The sequence below is a fragment of the Astatotilapia calliptera genome, chromosome 1 (assembly GCF_964374335.1).
Source record: "Astatotilapia calliptera chromosome 1, fAstCal68.1, whole genome shotgun sequence".
In the NCBI taxonomy this organism is placed as follows: domain Eukaryota; kingdom Metazoa; phylum Chordata; class Actinopteri; order Cichliformes; family Cichlidae; genus Astatotilapia; species Astatotilapia calliptera.
In genome coordinates this window covers 28286231-28301669 of record NC_137422.1, presented here as the reverse complement: position 1 = coordinate 28301669, position 15439 = coordinate 28286231, and the positions used below count along the sequence as shown (strand labels likewise).

Genomic DNA, 15439 nt, shown 5'->3' with positions numbered 1-15439 from the left:
TTCAGATAAGACATGATAAGATGAAATAATCCTTTATTAGCTCCACAGGATGGGGGGGGTTCAGTCTTAAAGCGGCACAGAGATAGACACATAGAGTCAAATAAAAAAAATACTAGTATCTGTAAAAAAAATAAAATGTGGTTGTAGTTGTTGTGGTGGTTGTTGTGGAGGTTGTGGTGGTGGTGGTTGCCATCTCCCTTGGACTTTTACCACATGCTGACTCATTACATAAATGAATGGGGAAATTCACGTGTTTACGTCAGGCATTCAGTTTTACTGGAATTGTGTCATCTCCATGACAAATGTAGATGCGTGATTCATGACTAAACATCACTTTAATCCAATCATCTGCACTCAGTGACTGTTTCTTTAGCCCATTACAAGCTTGTTTTCTCTTGTTTAGGTGTTAGTACTGGTTTTGTTTGGCTTTTTTGTATGTAAATCCATTTAGCCCATATCTTACAGTTCTCTCACAAATTTGACTACAATTTTTGCCCATTCATTTTTCATTTTCCTGTTGTGCTTGTTTTTCTATTTTCAAAGCATATTTCCATGTCCTACACATCTTCCCATGTCCACCTGTATAGTTTCGCCTTAATACCTTTTCCACTTTGATTGAATTTTCTTCAAATTGTAGATACAGCTAACTGAGAATTACCAACATCTCCATGTTGAATTTCCTTCTTGAAGGACTTGTATATTTAATTTGAATATTTAAACTGACAGATCTCTTGTTGGAGGAATACTTCCTTACAGCAGCTTGTTAAAATTTGCAAACAATCTTTTTTTAATTTTTATTTTGAGTGGTTTGATTTGTGCAGGCATTGATGCAAATTCAAAGATGACTCCATATTAAATGTTTTTATTTTTGTTTGTTTTTTTCTGTATGTGATCTAGATTAAAATGCTTTATCAAGTATTGTTGGGTCTATGTTTCCACATGCCCCGCTAGTTTAGAGTCAAAAAGCAGCTCTTGGAGCTCACACTCCTCACCTGTCCCATAGCCCAAATCCTTCAAAGAGCAGCTTCCCTCGCAGCTATTTATTGACAAACTGTTACAATACACATCACAGCAAAAGCACCTCCCCTCGTAAGACCCCTCTTGATTACAAAGACAAGGCACTATGTGTGTATGTGTAGGCACTTGTATGCATGTGCAAGAACGTGTGTGTGTCTATGTGTGTCCATGTGTGTGTTTGGGTGAGTGTGTGAGAATGTGTGTGCGTGTGTGTGTGTATGTGACCTCCTGCTCACCAAAAGGGTCGTAAAAGCAGGAAGCTACAACACAAGAAACAGATCTTCCAGATAGAATGTATCTGCAGTAAAACCTCCCCCAGCACAGAGTGGCTGGAGAGGTGGTCAGAAACAAAGGAATGGCTTTGATCCTACAGTTTGAACCAAGACAAATTTAAGAAACACAATGACAACATTCAACAATTAGACTTAACAAGTATTAAATCTACTAACCTCAGCCAAGGAAGAGTTATGGAGGACTTTTGTCTTTCACCAACAGCACTACTGATTGGACTACAGGCAGCCATTTCAGCCTTGTTACGCATAAGCCTCACTTTGTTCACACTGTGGGTGTGTTTATGGGTGTCATCAACATCACACATAAATAATAAATTATACTGATGGAGATCACTTAATCTGTTACTCAGTGATAATGATAAGCTACATTAAGGAATTATAATCCTAAAGTTCCAATTAAACACCTAAAAACCAATCAAATATACCCCCACATGCTCTCATCTCTAGTCATTAGAATCTTGAAGTTATCATTTGACCTCTGTCAATGGAAAATTGTATTTAGTAGTCAGTATAATCTTTTAGTGATATAAGTTTGCATACGATAGAATACTGCATGTAGTTATTTGTATTAGGAAATGTTCAACCATGTATACTTAGAGGCATATAATCAATTGTGTGTGATCTCTAACAGGCTGCAGGCTTGGTGTGCACTCCAGGAATGCACCCCCACGTCCTGGGAGCATGAGAGTTCGTACCTTGTTTTATTGTTTTACGGCAGGATTAACGTAGCTATGTCTGTTTTAGTTTAAGTGCTTCTTTACATATAGATGAACTGTTGGATTTTCCAGACCAGCAGGTTAAGGGAAGTTGTTTATGGGGTCACACTCTGACCCTTTGATCTCACACACACACACACACACACACACACACACACACACACACACGCACCACTGAAGTATAAATAAAGACCAGGGCAAAGCTCAGCATCAGGGGGTCCTTTTGTCCCTCTGTGGGGGGTCACTCCCACTAGGTTTATATCTGGGACTCTCCACCATTTGACCTTAGAACTGAAGAAGCTTCTCGGATGAGAGGTGAAACGTCTTCAAGTAACTTAAAGAAGTCCAGACGCTTTTCTTTGCAAGCTCCTTTGACTAATTGTTTACCTACTGACAAACATTTCAAGTTCAACTAAATGAAAAAACAATTTGTGGTAACCTGAATATGATTAAAAATAATTAACAAAACTTTTTGTAATGATGTTAAAATCAGCCCAACTTTTATTTTCAAACACAACCAAGTATAACAGCCAACATACTGGACACTGTTCTGCTGAACAACACTGTTATATCACTGTTATAATCTCACAATGAAACAAAGTCTCAGATGTAATTATTCTGAAAATAAGTTTAGGCCTACCACAAGTCTGTTTTGTACTTACATTACTTATATAATCAAAATAAAATATTTATTGTTCTGTCACAAGTGCAGTCTCTGATTTAAACAACACATTTGTTTTTCATTCCAACACATGAGCTGGAATGTTGTAATGTTTTAAGGATGCTTGTTTCCAGTCCAGGCATTACTGCCTGAATGACTATCATGGATCGATGTGATCCAAATGTAGGTGCAGAAGAAAGTCTTTAACTTCCCTTAAGTACAGTGGCAGTGGATGTGGGTTGGAGATGCAATGAGCTTGAACCTGCAGGCGACCATCTTCACTGACCACACTATCTGTGACGGAGGACTCATCTCTCCTGGTGTCCTGCAAGCAAACAATCATATTTTTTGGAACATGAACTTAATTGCTTTCTTAAAACATTTTTTATGTGTAATGCTGAAATATCTACTTCATTTATCAAAATATCACATATTTGCAAAAGTGCTTCCACGTTTTCGGAGAGCTCTGTTATCCACCAGCAGCTGACCGGGAGGTCAAGGCTCGATAGAGTCTGGGAGCACAGCTAACTTCTGGCTATTCTTTTCAACCCCCCTGCACTCTTTTGCTACTCAGGTTAAACATGATATATAGTTAGTTAGTTAGTTAGTTAGTTAGTTAGTTAGTTAGTTAGTTGGTTGGTTATGGCTATGGATTGAAAATACCCCCACCCCTAACGGCTGCACCTCCCAAAGAATTTTGTCTGGGCTCTTATCTCACTTTTTTTTATTTCAAACAATCAACAGAAAATTTCACCGACACAGTTTTATGTAAGGTTTTTAAGGCTGTTGTGTTAATTTTTAAGTAACATGACCCCAGCGGCAGCAGCAACGCTAGGCTAACACTAACTAGCTAGCAAGATTATAAACCTGGTGCTAAACTAAGAGAAGCCGCAAAATCAGTTTGAATAAGAGTAAACATTTACTCACCAAGTCAGTGTATCAGGTAAAGATTCACAGCAATGACAATAATCTCTTGAGCTGACGCTTCTCCAGGTTTGTTCAACATATCCCATAACAAATGCTGGCACCATGAACATGTGGACTGATCCGAGAGGGAGGAGGAGGTAGTCATGTGGCATTTTCAAAACACATTTTTCATCCTTCCGCCCTGAGAAGCAAAACTTCCAGCTTACTTAGTTTTTCTAAGTTTAGACAACTCAAATAAATTGAGTTTATCAGCATTTTTGCATAAAAAGTACTGGTAACTTATTTAAATCGAGTTCTAATAACAAATTGATAAAAAATTGAGTTCAGCCCATTTAATATTTTTAATTAAACACAATATTACATTTTACAGTGTGCCATGATCTAAAGAAACCCAAGAACAACTGAGATTTGCATTGTGGGCTACTTTTTGTGAAAACTTTTGAATTTATCAGTGAGAGAATAAAAATCCTCGTCTCAATCATGTTTAATATCTAAGCAATAATATCTTCAATAAAAGGACTGAATAAATTCCTTGAGGAAGATTGCTGAAACTATCAGAATGGAAGTGAGGGAATTAATCAAGAGGGAAAAACTAGAGAGACAACTATGTTTGCATCTGCAAAAAAAAAAAAAAAAAAAGACCACATAAAAGAGTGGGCACCAAGAGGGAATGTAACCAGGATTTTATTTTAACTTCAAACACTGGCTTCCTCTAGTTCTTGCAGCTTTTGGAGTACCTACCGAATACAAAGGAAATGTTTAAAACGCTTTAAGGAGAATTTGAACCTTTGCCGCAGACACAGTTATAATCTGCTAACACAAAAACGCACTGGCATATGAACTCAGTAACCCTGAGACCCAGAACTTATGACCACGTTTCAGACAAATACAAGGGGGAGGGGGTTTAGGATCTGACTGAGTGAGTTTTCACCAACAAAATTTAGAACAGTTTGTGAGAAAGTAAGAGTATTTACTGCAGTGAGAACTTTCAGTTTGACAGATTGGCAGACACTTTCATTCACTGAAACTCCAGAAACAGTCCCTTACTCCCATAAGCCTTTACTGAAATACTTGGAAAATCAAAGTTTCAACTCTAGAGTGTTATTGGCTTTTTCATTTTTATGTTGCAAACCCAGGACAGGAAAGTTACCAATATATGATTCATGGGTAGAGCTATGTTGAAAACAAATATTTACAGATATATATAGTTTAAAAAACATTGAAGCTACACAATTCAATAAAAGCTTAATAATTACTAAATAAGTAAAATGGAATAAAACTGCTGTATTAAAGCCTAAAAAAATCAGATTTAGGGCATTACATGTAACATTAAATATTGTAATTACATATGTACTTCTATTTAAAATCATGTTACATTTTGCAATTTAGCTGCCTTTAATTAAAAGACTTTTTTTTAGTTTTACAGCAAAGTCACCACGACACATCATTATAACTGAGATAGATAGATAGATAGATAGATAGATAGATAGATAGATAGATAGATAGATAGATAGATAGATAGATAGATAGATAGATAGATAGATAGATAGATAGATAGATAGATAGATGCTGAAAAACTGTTATAAATTGTATTTAAGGATCGTGTTATTGTTGATCTTCCAGCCTGTAGATGGCGATAACGGCTTCTGTCCCCAGTTCCCCGAATCATGTGACTTCCACCAAAACAAAGCTACCAGCCAGCTGACGGTGAAAGTACAGAGGTCAGAGGCTGAAACTTTTTAGACTGAATGAAACCGCTGCTGGTTTAGGATGAACACGACACTGAAGCACTGGAAAGAGGCGGCCACTCTGATTTTAGCCGCAGGACGCGGGCGTGGTTTCACCCCGAGAGCACCGCTGACAGGGGAAAGCGACTCTGGACAGTCACATCTGCCCCACAGGTCCCTCTTTGATTACGACGTTTTGCTGCTTAAAAGAAGCGGTAAAAGCGGATTCATGCCCAATGCTTATGTGTTTCCTGGGGGAGTGGTGGACGCATCGGATTTTTCCAGTGAGTGGCTGGACATTTTCAGATCTTTCACTAACTCCCTGACTTTCGGGTTAAGAAGTGTCAAACAGCCTCTGGAGACCAGACCTCCAATCTTTGCTACAGACCGACTGAAACTAGGCTCTCCCATCCCGGGAGAAGTCGCCCTCCGGATCTGCGCGTTGAGGGAAACATTTGAGGAATCTGGCGTACTTCTGGTTGCTCCCAAAACAGAGGAGAAAAAAATGTTAAAAAGCATAAAGGACTTTGGTTACATTGAGCGCTACGGGGTGAATGATCTGTGCAGCAGTGAGCTCACCAAGTGGAGGGCTCTGGTTAACCAGAACCCCTCCAACTTTATCAGGATGTGTAGAGAGCTGCAAGTGTTGCCTAACATCTGGGCTTTACATGAGTGGAGCAACTGGCTGACTCCAGCAGGCCGATATGGGACGACGAGATTTGACACAGCTTTCTTCATCTGCTGCTTGCAGGAGATTCCGCATACGCTACAAGATGATAAGGAAATTGAGCGTTTTCAGGTGATTACATATATCCAGCCAGATTAATTTATATTCTTTATAGACGCATGAAACGCACACGTGACCATCAAAACCTGCTTACCAATTCATTAAAAAGGGGGTCAGTCATATAATCCAACAGTATCCCAACTAAAATCTGGGATCTGGTAGAGCAACTGACTCCTGAGCTACAGCCACTGAGGGGTGGCTCCTTTCTGATTTTTCTATCTCTTGGTATGGCCATATTATTTAGCAAAGATATAGTATAGCCATACTCAGCACAGATGTCCCTGTATACTATGCCAGGCACTTGGTTATAGGGTTCCATGTATCCCCTGCCTGCTAGCATCTTGCACGCTGCTGTTATGTGGTCATCTCAGGAGCATCTTTGCACAACTTGCACCGAGGGTCTTGCCTGGTGTGGTAGGACACAGCCTCTATCGACCTTTTGCTTATAGCTTACAGAAAACAAGAGATGTCAATTTATTCTTATTAGACAGACCTGCAGATCTTTTTGTCCACAGCCCATGCAATGCCAGGGGACAAAGTAAAGCAAAGAAATGCTCCAAATGTAACAGGAAATGAATTCGGAGAACAAAATTAAGACCTTTCAGTAATCACTGCTAAATACTTTATTGATCCCAGAAAGGAAATGATTGTGTTACAGCAGTGGGATAAGGAATAAAAGCAGCACAGTCTGCAGTAAATAAACAACCAAATGAATGTATAAGTGCCACAGGTGCACAGTAAGGGAATTATACTGTTAAATAGTGCAAAAATTTACATAGACTACAATGATAACAAACAAAGAGTAAAACTGAAGCGAATGCAAGAGAATAGTGTAAATTGCATTTCCAAAAAAATTAATAAAAGTAAACATGAAAGGGTATAATACAAAAATGTGTGTTTTAGATCTTATTCCTGACAGGTATGTTCACCTGTGACAGAACAAAACCTTATTGTACAGTTTTATAGAGAAATATAGGATTGATTTCCACAATCATTCTTTATGGCAGTGTGTTTGAATCAGTCTGAAGGAGCTCTGCTGCCTCAGTAGTGCGGAGTGGAGTGGGTGAGATTGTCTGTGGTGGAGAGCAGTTTGTTCAGTGACCTCCTGTCCCTCACTAACGGAAACACCTCCAAATTCTTGATAGTGATGCTTACCGCCTTGTGAATCAGTTTCTTGACAATCATGATTTCTGTTTTACGACACAGAGTTCGTTTTTGTTTTTTTTAAAGAAGCACAGTTGGAAAATGTCATAGACCTAAGAAGTGGTTCGATACTTGCTCCTTTTTAAATTTTCCCAGTGCAGTCAACTTGCCTCTTAAATAATGTTCCTCATAAAAAAAAAGTGTGATCTCAGAAAATCACACTGTGAAGCTAGCATCTTCTCTGACCTCCCAAGATAAGAACTGATATCACCTGACACTGAACTTCTTTATACAATTCCTCTACCAATCATTAAAATCTTCCAGGGGCCACTGGTTACACAAGGATAAGTCAGTGTGAGTAATTCAAAAATGGGGTTTTGCAGCTGAAATTATACAGAAAATGTGGTAAAATTAGTTTCAGTGGGTAAATAAATAACTCTTTCGGGTGTCTTTGTACCAGCTGATTGATATTGTGTACCAAATCAAAGGTAAGATCACAGTGTTGCAGTTCTAAAACACTAACCCCATCTGTGTGTTTCAGTGGTCCACACCCTCAGAGATCTTGCAGAGCTACCAGGCACAGGAGTTGTGGATTGCGCCTCCACAGTTCTATGAACTCAGCCGCCTGTGCCACTTCCCTCTACTAAATGATCTCCACAACTTCGCCAGCCAGCGTGCCACAGCGGGCTGCGAGCAGTGGATGCCCGTTGTTGTATCAAATGATGAACATCATATATCGCTGCTGCCAGGTGCAGATTTTATCATTATCATTTAATGATTTACACCTATCTATGTTTAATCTTTCCTCTCTCTCTCTTGGACTACTTACTCATCCAGGTGATAAACTTTATCCAGTGGACAGCCCAAGAGACTCTGAAGCTGCAAAAAACACAGCCCCTCAATCAAAGGATCATCAGGATGCTTCCCCGCTCCACCGTGTTGTCATATCAGATCCATACACTTTAAGGGTACAGATCACCATCACTCCAAAATACAAGCACGTCCTCCCTGTTGCACATTCAGCAGTGTCACATGACTCAAAAAGTCAGCTTTGACAACCCTGTGATCCTTGTCCTCCTGTGCCTATGAAATAAAAAGTCACAAAACCAGGCAAATTTACAGTCATATTTTTATATCGGTCTCAGTCATGTTGCTCTCATCACTGTATATTTTATTATGTTAATTTAAATGAGAAATTTTGCAGCACTTTGAGAGTTAATGTGTTTCAGATTGGCTTGTTTTGGGTAGAAATTCCTAGTACATGAAGCTGGAAGAGAAGAAGAAGACAAACATGGACAGAAGAGAAAGAACATTCAGTCTTCAGCTCAGGCCAAACTTTGCAGGACCTGCCAGACAGCTCATTTAAATAATGGCAGTAATCGTGTCTGTTTTTACAGTGTGTAGTTAGTTTTTACGTCAGGACAAAAAGCAACTTCAAAAATTGTATATGCAGTTTAAAGATTAGACAACTTTTTATTTGCACGGACCTGCCTGCACAGACACAGATGCATTAAGAGGTCAGATTTTTGTTCCAATAAAAATGTATATATAGTTATTGCAATCCAAAGACATGTTCTTCATGACTATACAGAGGACCAGAGTATCCTCAAACTTTGTCGCAGTTGTAGTGAAAGCTGAAGGCTGTGTTTGATCAGTTGTGCTTATTACTGGAAATATAGGTTGATTACAGCAATGCTGTTAATGAAATTTGTTAAATCTGATTAATTTAAACATAAAGGCTGCTGAAAAACACAAGTGTCTTGTGTGTGTTCATGGTTGTCCTTGTGTGGAGGATGCATAAGTAGAAGTTTTCCAGAACAGTGTCCTTCAGGACAAATTGAAGCCCTGTGAGAAATACTTTGTCCAAAATGGGCCACGCAGGATTTTTGCCAGTATAAATGAATTTATTATTGAGCATATTTGATCATTATTCATATTAACCTTTCAATAACGCTGCTTTAACCTGCCTTTTTGTGCTATATCTTATGATTATTTGTGATGGACATAAGTAATGAGCCAAATGGTTTGTCCTATTAAAATTAAGGCTCTCAATTCAGTTCAATCATCACAGTATAACACAAAGTCAGGTAAGTTTCAGGCATATTGTAGGGAACATAGACTGCTGTAAATCAGTTTCATCCATTTTGGTGCAAATCAACGTGATAACACATGCAGTGCTTCCTCTCCTTTGCTGTAATTTTTCAGTACCATTCTTGTCAATACTGGCAGCATGAAACAGTACCTGAAGCACATTCCTTTTGCACAGATAGCCCAGCTCCTCCAGGATGGCATACCTGTTTATACTGTCTAAAAAATGTTTCCTGTATCTCCCAACTATCACCATCAAAAGTGTGGAAGAGCATCAATCCAGCAGCAGGATTAGTATCTGCTTGTTTGTATGAGAAAGAAACACTACCAGAGCTCTGGAAGTGTTTGTTCTGCTCTTTCAAATAGACTTCAAAAGGGCTACTCATGCATGTTTTTCTTATCAAACAGCCAGACACAGGCTCCATGAGGGTGGTGTGAGGTAGTTTGTTAAACTATCTGAGAAAACAGTTCATATTAACCAGGTTTTAAAGTAAAAGTCTGGATATGATTTGTCATGAAATCCAAGACATGACAAATTTTGTTTCTTGTGGAACATGAGCATCCAAATATTTTTTTCTTTTAGCTTTCAGTGTTCACTTAACTGTATATTTGACATAACAACAAGCTTTGTACAGATACAAAATTAATTTCAGATAAAAGAGGCCAATGGTTGAATTCACCCCGAGAGTTCCAGTACATTATGCACCAGTCACCTTTTTAGAAAAGGTGCAATTCAGAGGTACACTTTCACTAATTCACACTCAAAATGTAAATAAAGTATATTACAACTTTATTTATAATGTTCTTTCTTCTGTAGTAAGAAAGAACCGAAAAACCACCTGTTTTTCGGGCCGGAAAACTGGTGGTGGCTCAACGTACCCATAGCCTTGTCTCACACATTTCTCCAGTACAGTATTTTAAGACAGGATTTTTTTTTCATAACTGTTTTTGGTATCGGCTCTCAAAAACACAAAGTGCACTTTAAATGTGACAGACCACCGTCTGCTGGACTGCTGAGACGACTAGAACAAGTGGGAAGAGGCTGAACCAGCACAAGAGATAGATCCAAATATGCTGTCATAATGTCACCTGTGTTCATCAGAAAAAGTACTTTAATGTCACTCTGATCTGACGAAAACATTTCTCCCAGAAAAAAAAAATGAAGACACACACTGAAGCGAGTCAGCAGCCCTCAGTCTGGTTTTCATCTTTCTGACATATTTTACCTGTCAGCTTGATAAAAGATGCAGAGCTTCTGTCCCCTTTTGCCCTCCCCTGTCCTCACACCTCATCTCTTACTGCTTCAGAGTGCCGTGTGTGTAGGATGGTGGTGGCAGAAAGCGGGTGAGTTGAAATAACGCTGCTGAACCTTCTGTGCTGTTTGCGGAGTATGTTAAGGGTTTCTATGGCAACTCACAGCCTTGAAAACCCACCATCTAAGTCCAGATGAAGTGATGATGCAGTGGTCTGTGTCTGCCAAGTGTGTAGCTCACCTCTTTGTGAACCAGTCTGCTTAGTGTGCTTGTTTCCAAGCGAGCGAATTAAGCAAATACATGGTTTTGTTGTGCATATGTTAAAATAAAATACCTCCAAACAGCTGTTGAGAAACCTGATTTACTCACCTGTAAAGGTGAGTGATGGAGCACTCTAAATATTTGATGCTGTGGCTATTTTCAGGAACATCTTGCATAACTGAAATTTTTTAAAAAGCAATTTAAAAGACACATGAAACAGTCTCTGAGTTGCATGTTGCATAAATGCTCCTCTTCCTCTGGAAGTGAGTGGAACAAATTTTAAAGGGCAGCATTTGAGGATGCTTCATCTCATTCTCTACTTAAATCTCCTCCCTCTCATCCTCATGTTTAATTAATCGCTTTTATATTTTTAGATTTCCGGATGACAATGTAAATCTGTCATAAGTTTCGAGAGATTCAAGGTCCGTGACTCACTGTTAGAAGAGCATAGTGCCTCTGTGAAATGACAGCAACGATAAACAAGATGTCAGAAAGCCTACTGTGAATCAGATGTGAGTAGAGCATGCCACTGATTTTCACACATCGAAGTCTTGCCAAAGAATGCTTTCAGCTTTTTTGTTAGAAGATTAAATATCTTGCATTTTATCTACTTTGTTTACTCTATTATACTAGTTTCTTTTTTAAATGTTTCTCCACAGAATTTCTGTATTGAGAGGTGGAGAAGAGAGAGAGATTCATTTCCTGTTTCCAGGAAATGAATCTGAAACTTGAATACCTTTACAATGTTTTACATATAGTTCATATATATATATATACACACATATATATATATATGTAAAGGAAGGAGCCTCTGCTTCGAACAGGAATGTGGATGTACTGTAATTGCATTTAAACATGTGAGATAACTACATTCAGCCTAAGACTCAATTGACTTCAAATGCCATGGGTCCACTTACCATATACAATTAGTACAAGAGGACCTCCTTAATAGTGAAGAAGCTGATCATTAGGGTCCTTTCAGGGCTCATGTGATGTGCAGCTTTTCAGGTGCCAGCATTTAAACAGTCTTTTCATTAGAATTTGCATCAAACTGTTATTTTAATGATACAAGTGTAAATATTTATCTTGAATTATTGTTTTTAGTTAAATTGGCTCTTTTGTCAATCTAAATGGACCTCCTTCTGATTTGACTGATGACCAGAGTCATTACTTCCATGACTGTTTGTTGTTTCACTTATGAAATCAATGAGCGTTTAGTGAACATAAGTTAACCAACTTGCAATGAAGATGAGGAAACTCACAGGATGAACACGGTGGCCTGTTGGGGAAAGAAACTCAGACACCTACTTACATGAAGTGGCATGTTTTTTTAAATGAATAATAATGATAACACACAAACACTCTGACACAAAAATGCAATGAGTTTGTGCATAAATCTGGTTTTCTATTTCACTTACATAGACATTATGGCTATGTAAGAAATGAAGTTTTGTGATACCTGGATATTTTAGCCTGGAGGTATCAAAGTACAAGTTACTGTGATTTCAAACCCAGATTATGACAAAGTTTCAATGACCATTATTATTTTTTACCCACATATACATTTCTGAAAATATCTACATGCATGCTTATACCAACAATTTTGCTATCTTTATTTTTTAAGTGCACTTTTGTCTTTTTGACTTTTTACATTTTTTGTCAAACTTTTGTGGAGTTAAAAAAAGTGGAAGATGTTTTCAATCCTTTGCATAATTCTATTTAATGAATTTTAGGGTGGTTTGACAAGCATTAGATGCATTATCTCTCTATATGTTAAGGTTTTTGTTTTTAGCCCAATGTACTAAAGCATGTGACTTGAAAATATTTCTGGAGCAGCACTCATTTCTGTTCTGCAAATTAATAACTAACTTGCATTTATATTCATGTTAGGCTAAAGAAAACTGTCTTAGTGTGCATCTACCCTTAACTAACAACCACATGGGTGGAAACTTTGACTCTGACTGCTTCCAGTTCAACTGGATGCCAGTCCAGGAATACCCTTAAAGGCTCTTAGATGTAAAACTATTAGGGATTTAAGCATAGTCTACTTTCCATTTAAATTAAGTACTATTTTAAACCTAAGGTGGTTAAGTGGTTAATTCCCTTCTTAAAACATCTCTATGTGTGTTAGATGTATAGATCTCTAGCTTAGGTTTGCAGTGATTACAAACTAGGCCCGGACTGGTACACAACTTACCACACCTTCAGACAAAGTGACCTTACAAGCATGCCTGGTCATGTTTGTAAAGCACCTATCAAACTGCAAGCACATTTTCAAGTGTGTTTCGAAGTTTTATTATAATAAATATACTTGATCGTATGTACATTTTCTGAAACAGCAGTATTTACAAACATTCTATTCATGTTGCAATGTACATTCAACACTGTGCAAGAAAACCCTGAAAAGGAACATGAGCAGGCTTACAGTGAATGGGTGCGTTATTAAAAGACTGTGAACATCTCTTCGGTCCCAAGGCTCTCATCAAGCACATTGTGATTTGATGCGGTAAAGTAAGATGCAGGCCTATTGCAATCTGGCTATACAGATTATTATGACGCATTAAAACGGTGCTGAAAGGAGTGTAGAAGAGTGCAGATTTGATAACATCCGACCAGTGTGGTTTGACGAGCAGAGATTAACTGTGCTGGCTTCCACTATAGTTTCAATAAGACAACCGTTTTTTAGATGCCCCCCTGTTTGTTTGAGCAGATTTAACTTTTCTGGATGCAAAGCATCAATCCACAGAACATCATGAGAATAGTTAACCGTAGGCTACATTTCTGCTTGAGCTTTTCCACTAATCCACTTGGATTACGTGTTGTTTATATCATCCTGATGGCTAGACTCTGTCACGTAATTTTATGACCTTTTTTCCCACCCTCTTCCAAAAATAAATGGTCCACTGGCCCTCCCCCCCAAACATACTTTTTCTACCTCACTCCCATTATTTTCACACTTTGGCTATATTGTTCTAGTACATTTTAGCTTATCTAGTGCAATTTCTCGTCTCTGCCAAATACATTCACAAATCAAGGAAAGCTTAATAACTTTTCTGTGTCCACATTATTTTTCAAGCCCAAAAAGACGCTCTTTCTCTTTCTTATGGGCCTGCAGAGTCTTACCGCTCCCTGGGCAGCTTCACAGGATGTCCATCAGGGTGGGCTTTTGGTTAGACAGTTCACATATTGACGACCAAATAGCCTAGAACCAAGGCGACTATAACGATGACAAAGAATCCAATCACCGCGCAGATTGACGCAAAACCAGTCTCCCTGCTCCCTCCGCCACCTTCTTCTTCTTTGGGCTCTTCTTCGCAGATCGAGATGACACCCACTGAGGAATTCCCTACACTCATGTTGGACTTGAGCTCAGCGCCTGCCTCCTGCTTCGCCTCCACGGCCCACGGCGCCACCTGCACCTTCATCTCCATTTCTTCCATCATCTGGCTCACCTGGGTGATCTCGGCCTGTAGGTCTCTGAGGTCTGCCGTGTCGATATTGCTGTCCGCCTCGTACTTCATATTCTGCACGCTCATGGCCCGGGCCGCCACCGTGGTGGTGCTGCCGGTCATCCCTGTCTGGATGAGGTGTCTTGTGGGCACCTTGAGGGGGAAATCCTGTGCTATCTCTAAGGACCTTTTCATGTCCACCTCAAGAAGCTCCATGCAACTAGAGAACAGCACCCACAGGCGCTCGTACTCGGCCCGATCCTCTTTGCTGATGGTCTTATCTTTGAGCAAAGAAGTCAGTTTAGTCCTGTTGGCCACCGCCAGCTCCTGGGCCTTTTTGCGGGTCTTCTTCAGCTCCTCTCGCAGGTTTTGCGAGTCCGAAGTGCTCCCAAGAGCGATGACCAAATGCCTGTAGCAGGCGGTCACTTTGTTCAAAGCGTCCAGCATTGTTTTGCATTCCTCTTTCCCCATGACTGATAAAAAAAAAATCTATATCCTTCTTAGAAAATATGAAATGATTAAAAAGGGGGAGCTCTAAACAGCGCGCTTATTCGAACAATGCTTTAGCCACTGACCTCGGTTTAGTTTCCACGGGAGCTCACCAGCCGCTCTCTAAATCCACTCAACGCGCTGGTGAGAGAAAATTCCTCTCTATCCATGCTCCTTCCTGTGCAAGCAGATATAGAGAGTGGCTTAGAAAGTAATGCCCCGTAGCCTAAAAGGCTTTAGATTACCTTTGTGTTTTCCAACACGAGATCATACGGCTCCGCAGCCCGTCTCCTGCAGGACGGATGCGAACGTGAAACAATCCAACCACCCTTTTATGAAATTGCGATCCCGATTCAGCCACAGGTGTCACAACATCCGCCTAACCGTTTGCGTAGAGAGCTCGGCGCCTTTTCTCTTCAGCAGCTTAAAATAAATGTTCAAAGAAAATGCGCTGCCAGACAAGTTAGGTTCGCCATTCAGCGTCCGCGAGGAGCAACGCGAGCCATTGTTGTTTTGGTTTGTTTTATCTGCATGAGGAGCTGTCCACTTCAGCACCCGATCGATGATTTTTAAATACCAGTAAGCGCCTTCTGTAGTCACATGTGCACGCACAACAGTGCTATTCAGC

The 15439-nt window shown here is 39.5% G+C and overlaps 2 protein-coding genes and 1 long non-coding RNA gene across 3 annotated transcripts; 1 reads left to right on the top strand and 2 right to left on the bottom strand.

The window, feature by feature from the left end:
- Nucleotides 1-2495: 2495 nt before the first annotated feature.
- Nucleotides 2496-3748, bottom strand: LOC145426104 (uncharacterized). Its single transcript, XR_013906865.1, has 2 exons — nt 3615-3748; nt 2496-3012 (listed from the first exon to the last, which is right to left on the bottom strand). It is a non-coding gene; the product is annotated as an uncharacterized LOC145426104 (long non-coding RNA).
- A 1530-nt stretch (nt 3749-5278) lies between these two features.
- Nucleotides 5279-9023, top strand: nudt19 (nudix (nucleoside diphosphate linked moiety X)-type motif 19). The gene is made up of 3 exons (XM_026171816.2): nt 5279-6140; nt 7813-8020; nt 8109-9023. Exons 1-3 carry the CDS (start codon nt 5385-5387, stop codon nt 8324-8326), a joined length of 1182 nt encoding a protein of 393 aa, XP_026027601.2. The 5' UTR covers nt 5279-5384; the 3' UTR covers nt 8327-9023.
- A 4129-nt stretch (nt 9024-13152) lies between these two features.
- Nucleotides 13153-14981, bottom strand: LOC113023240 (regulator of G-protein signaling 9-binding protein). Its single transcript, XM_026169300.2, has one exon. The coding sequence runs from the start codon at nt 14791-14793 to the stop codon at nt 14053-14055; it is 741 nt and encodes a 246-aa protein (XP_026025085.1). The 5' UTR covers nt 14794-14981; the 3' UTR covers nt 13153-14052.
- Nucleotides 14982-15439: the final 458 nt, after the last annotated feature.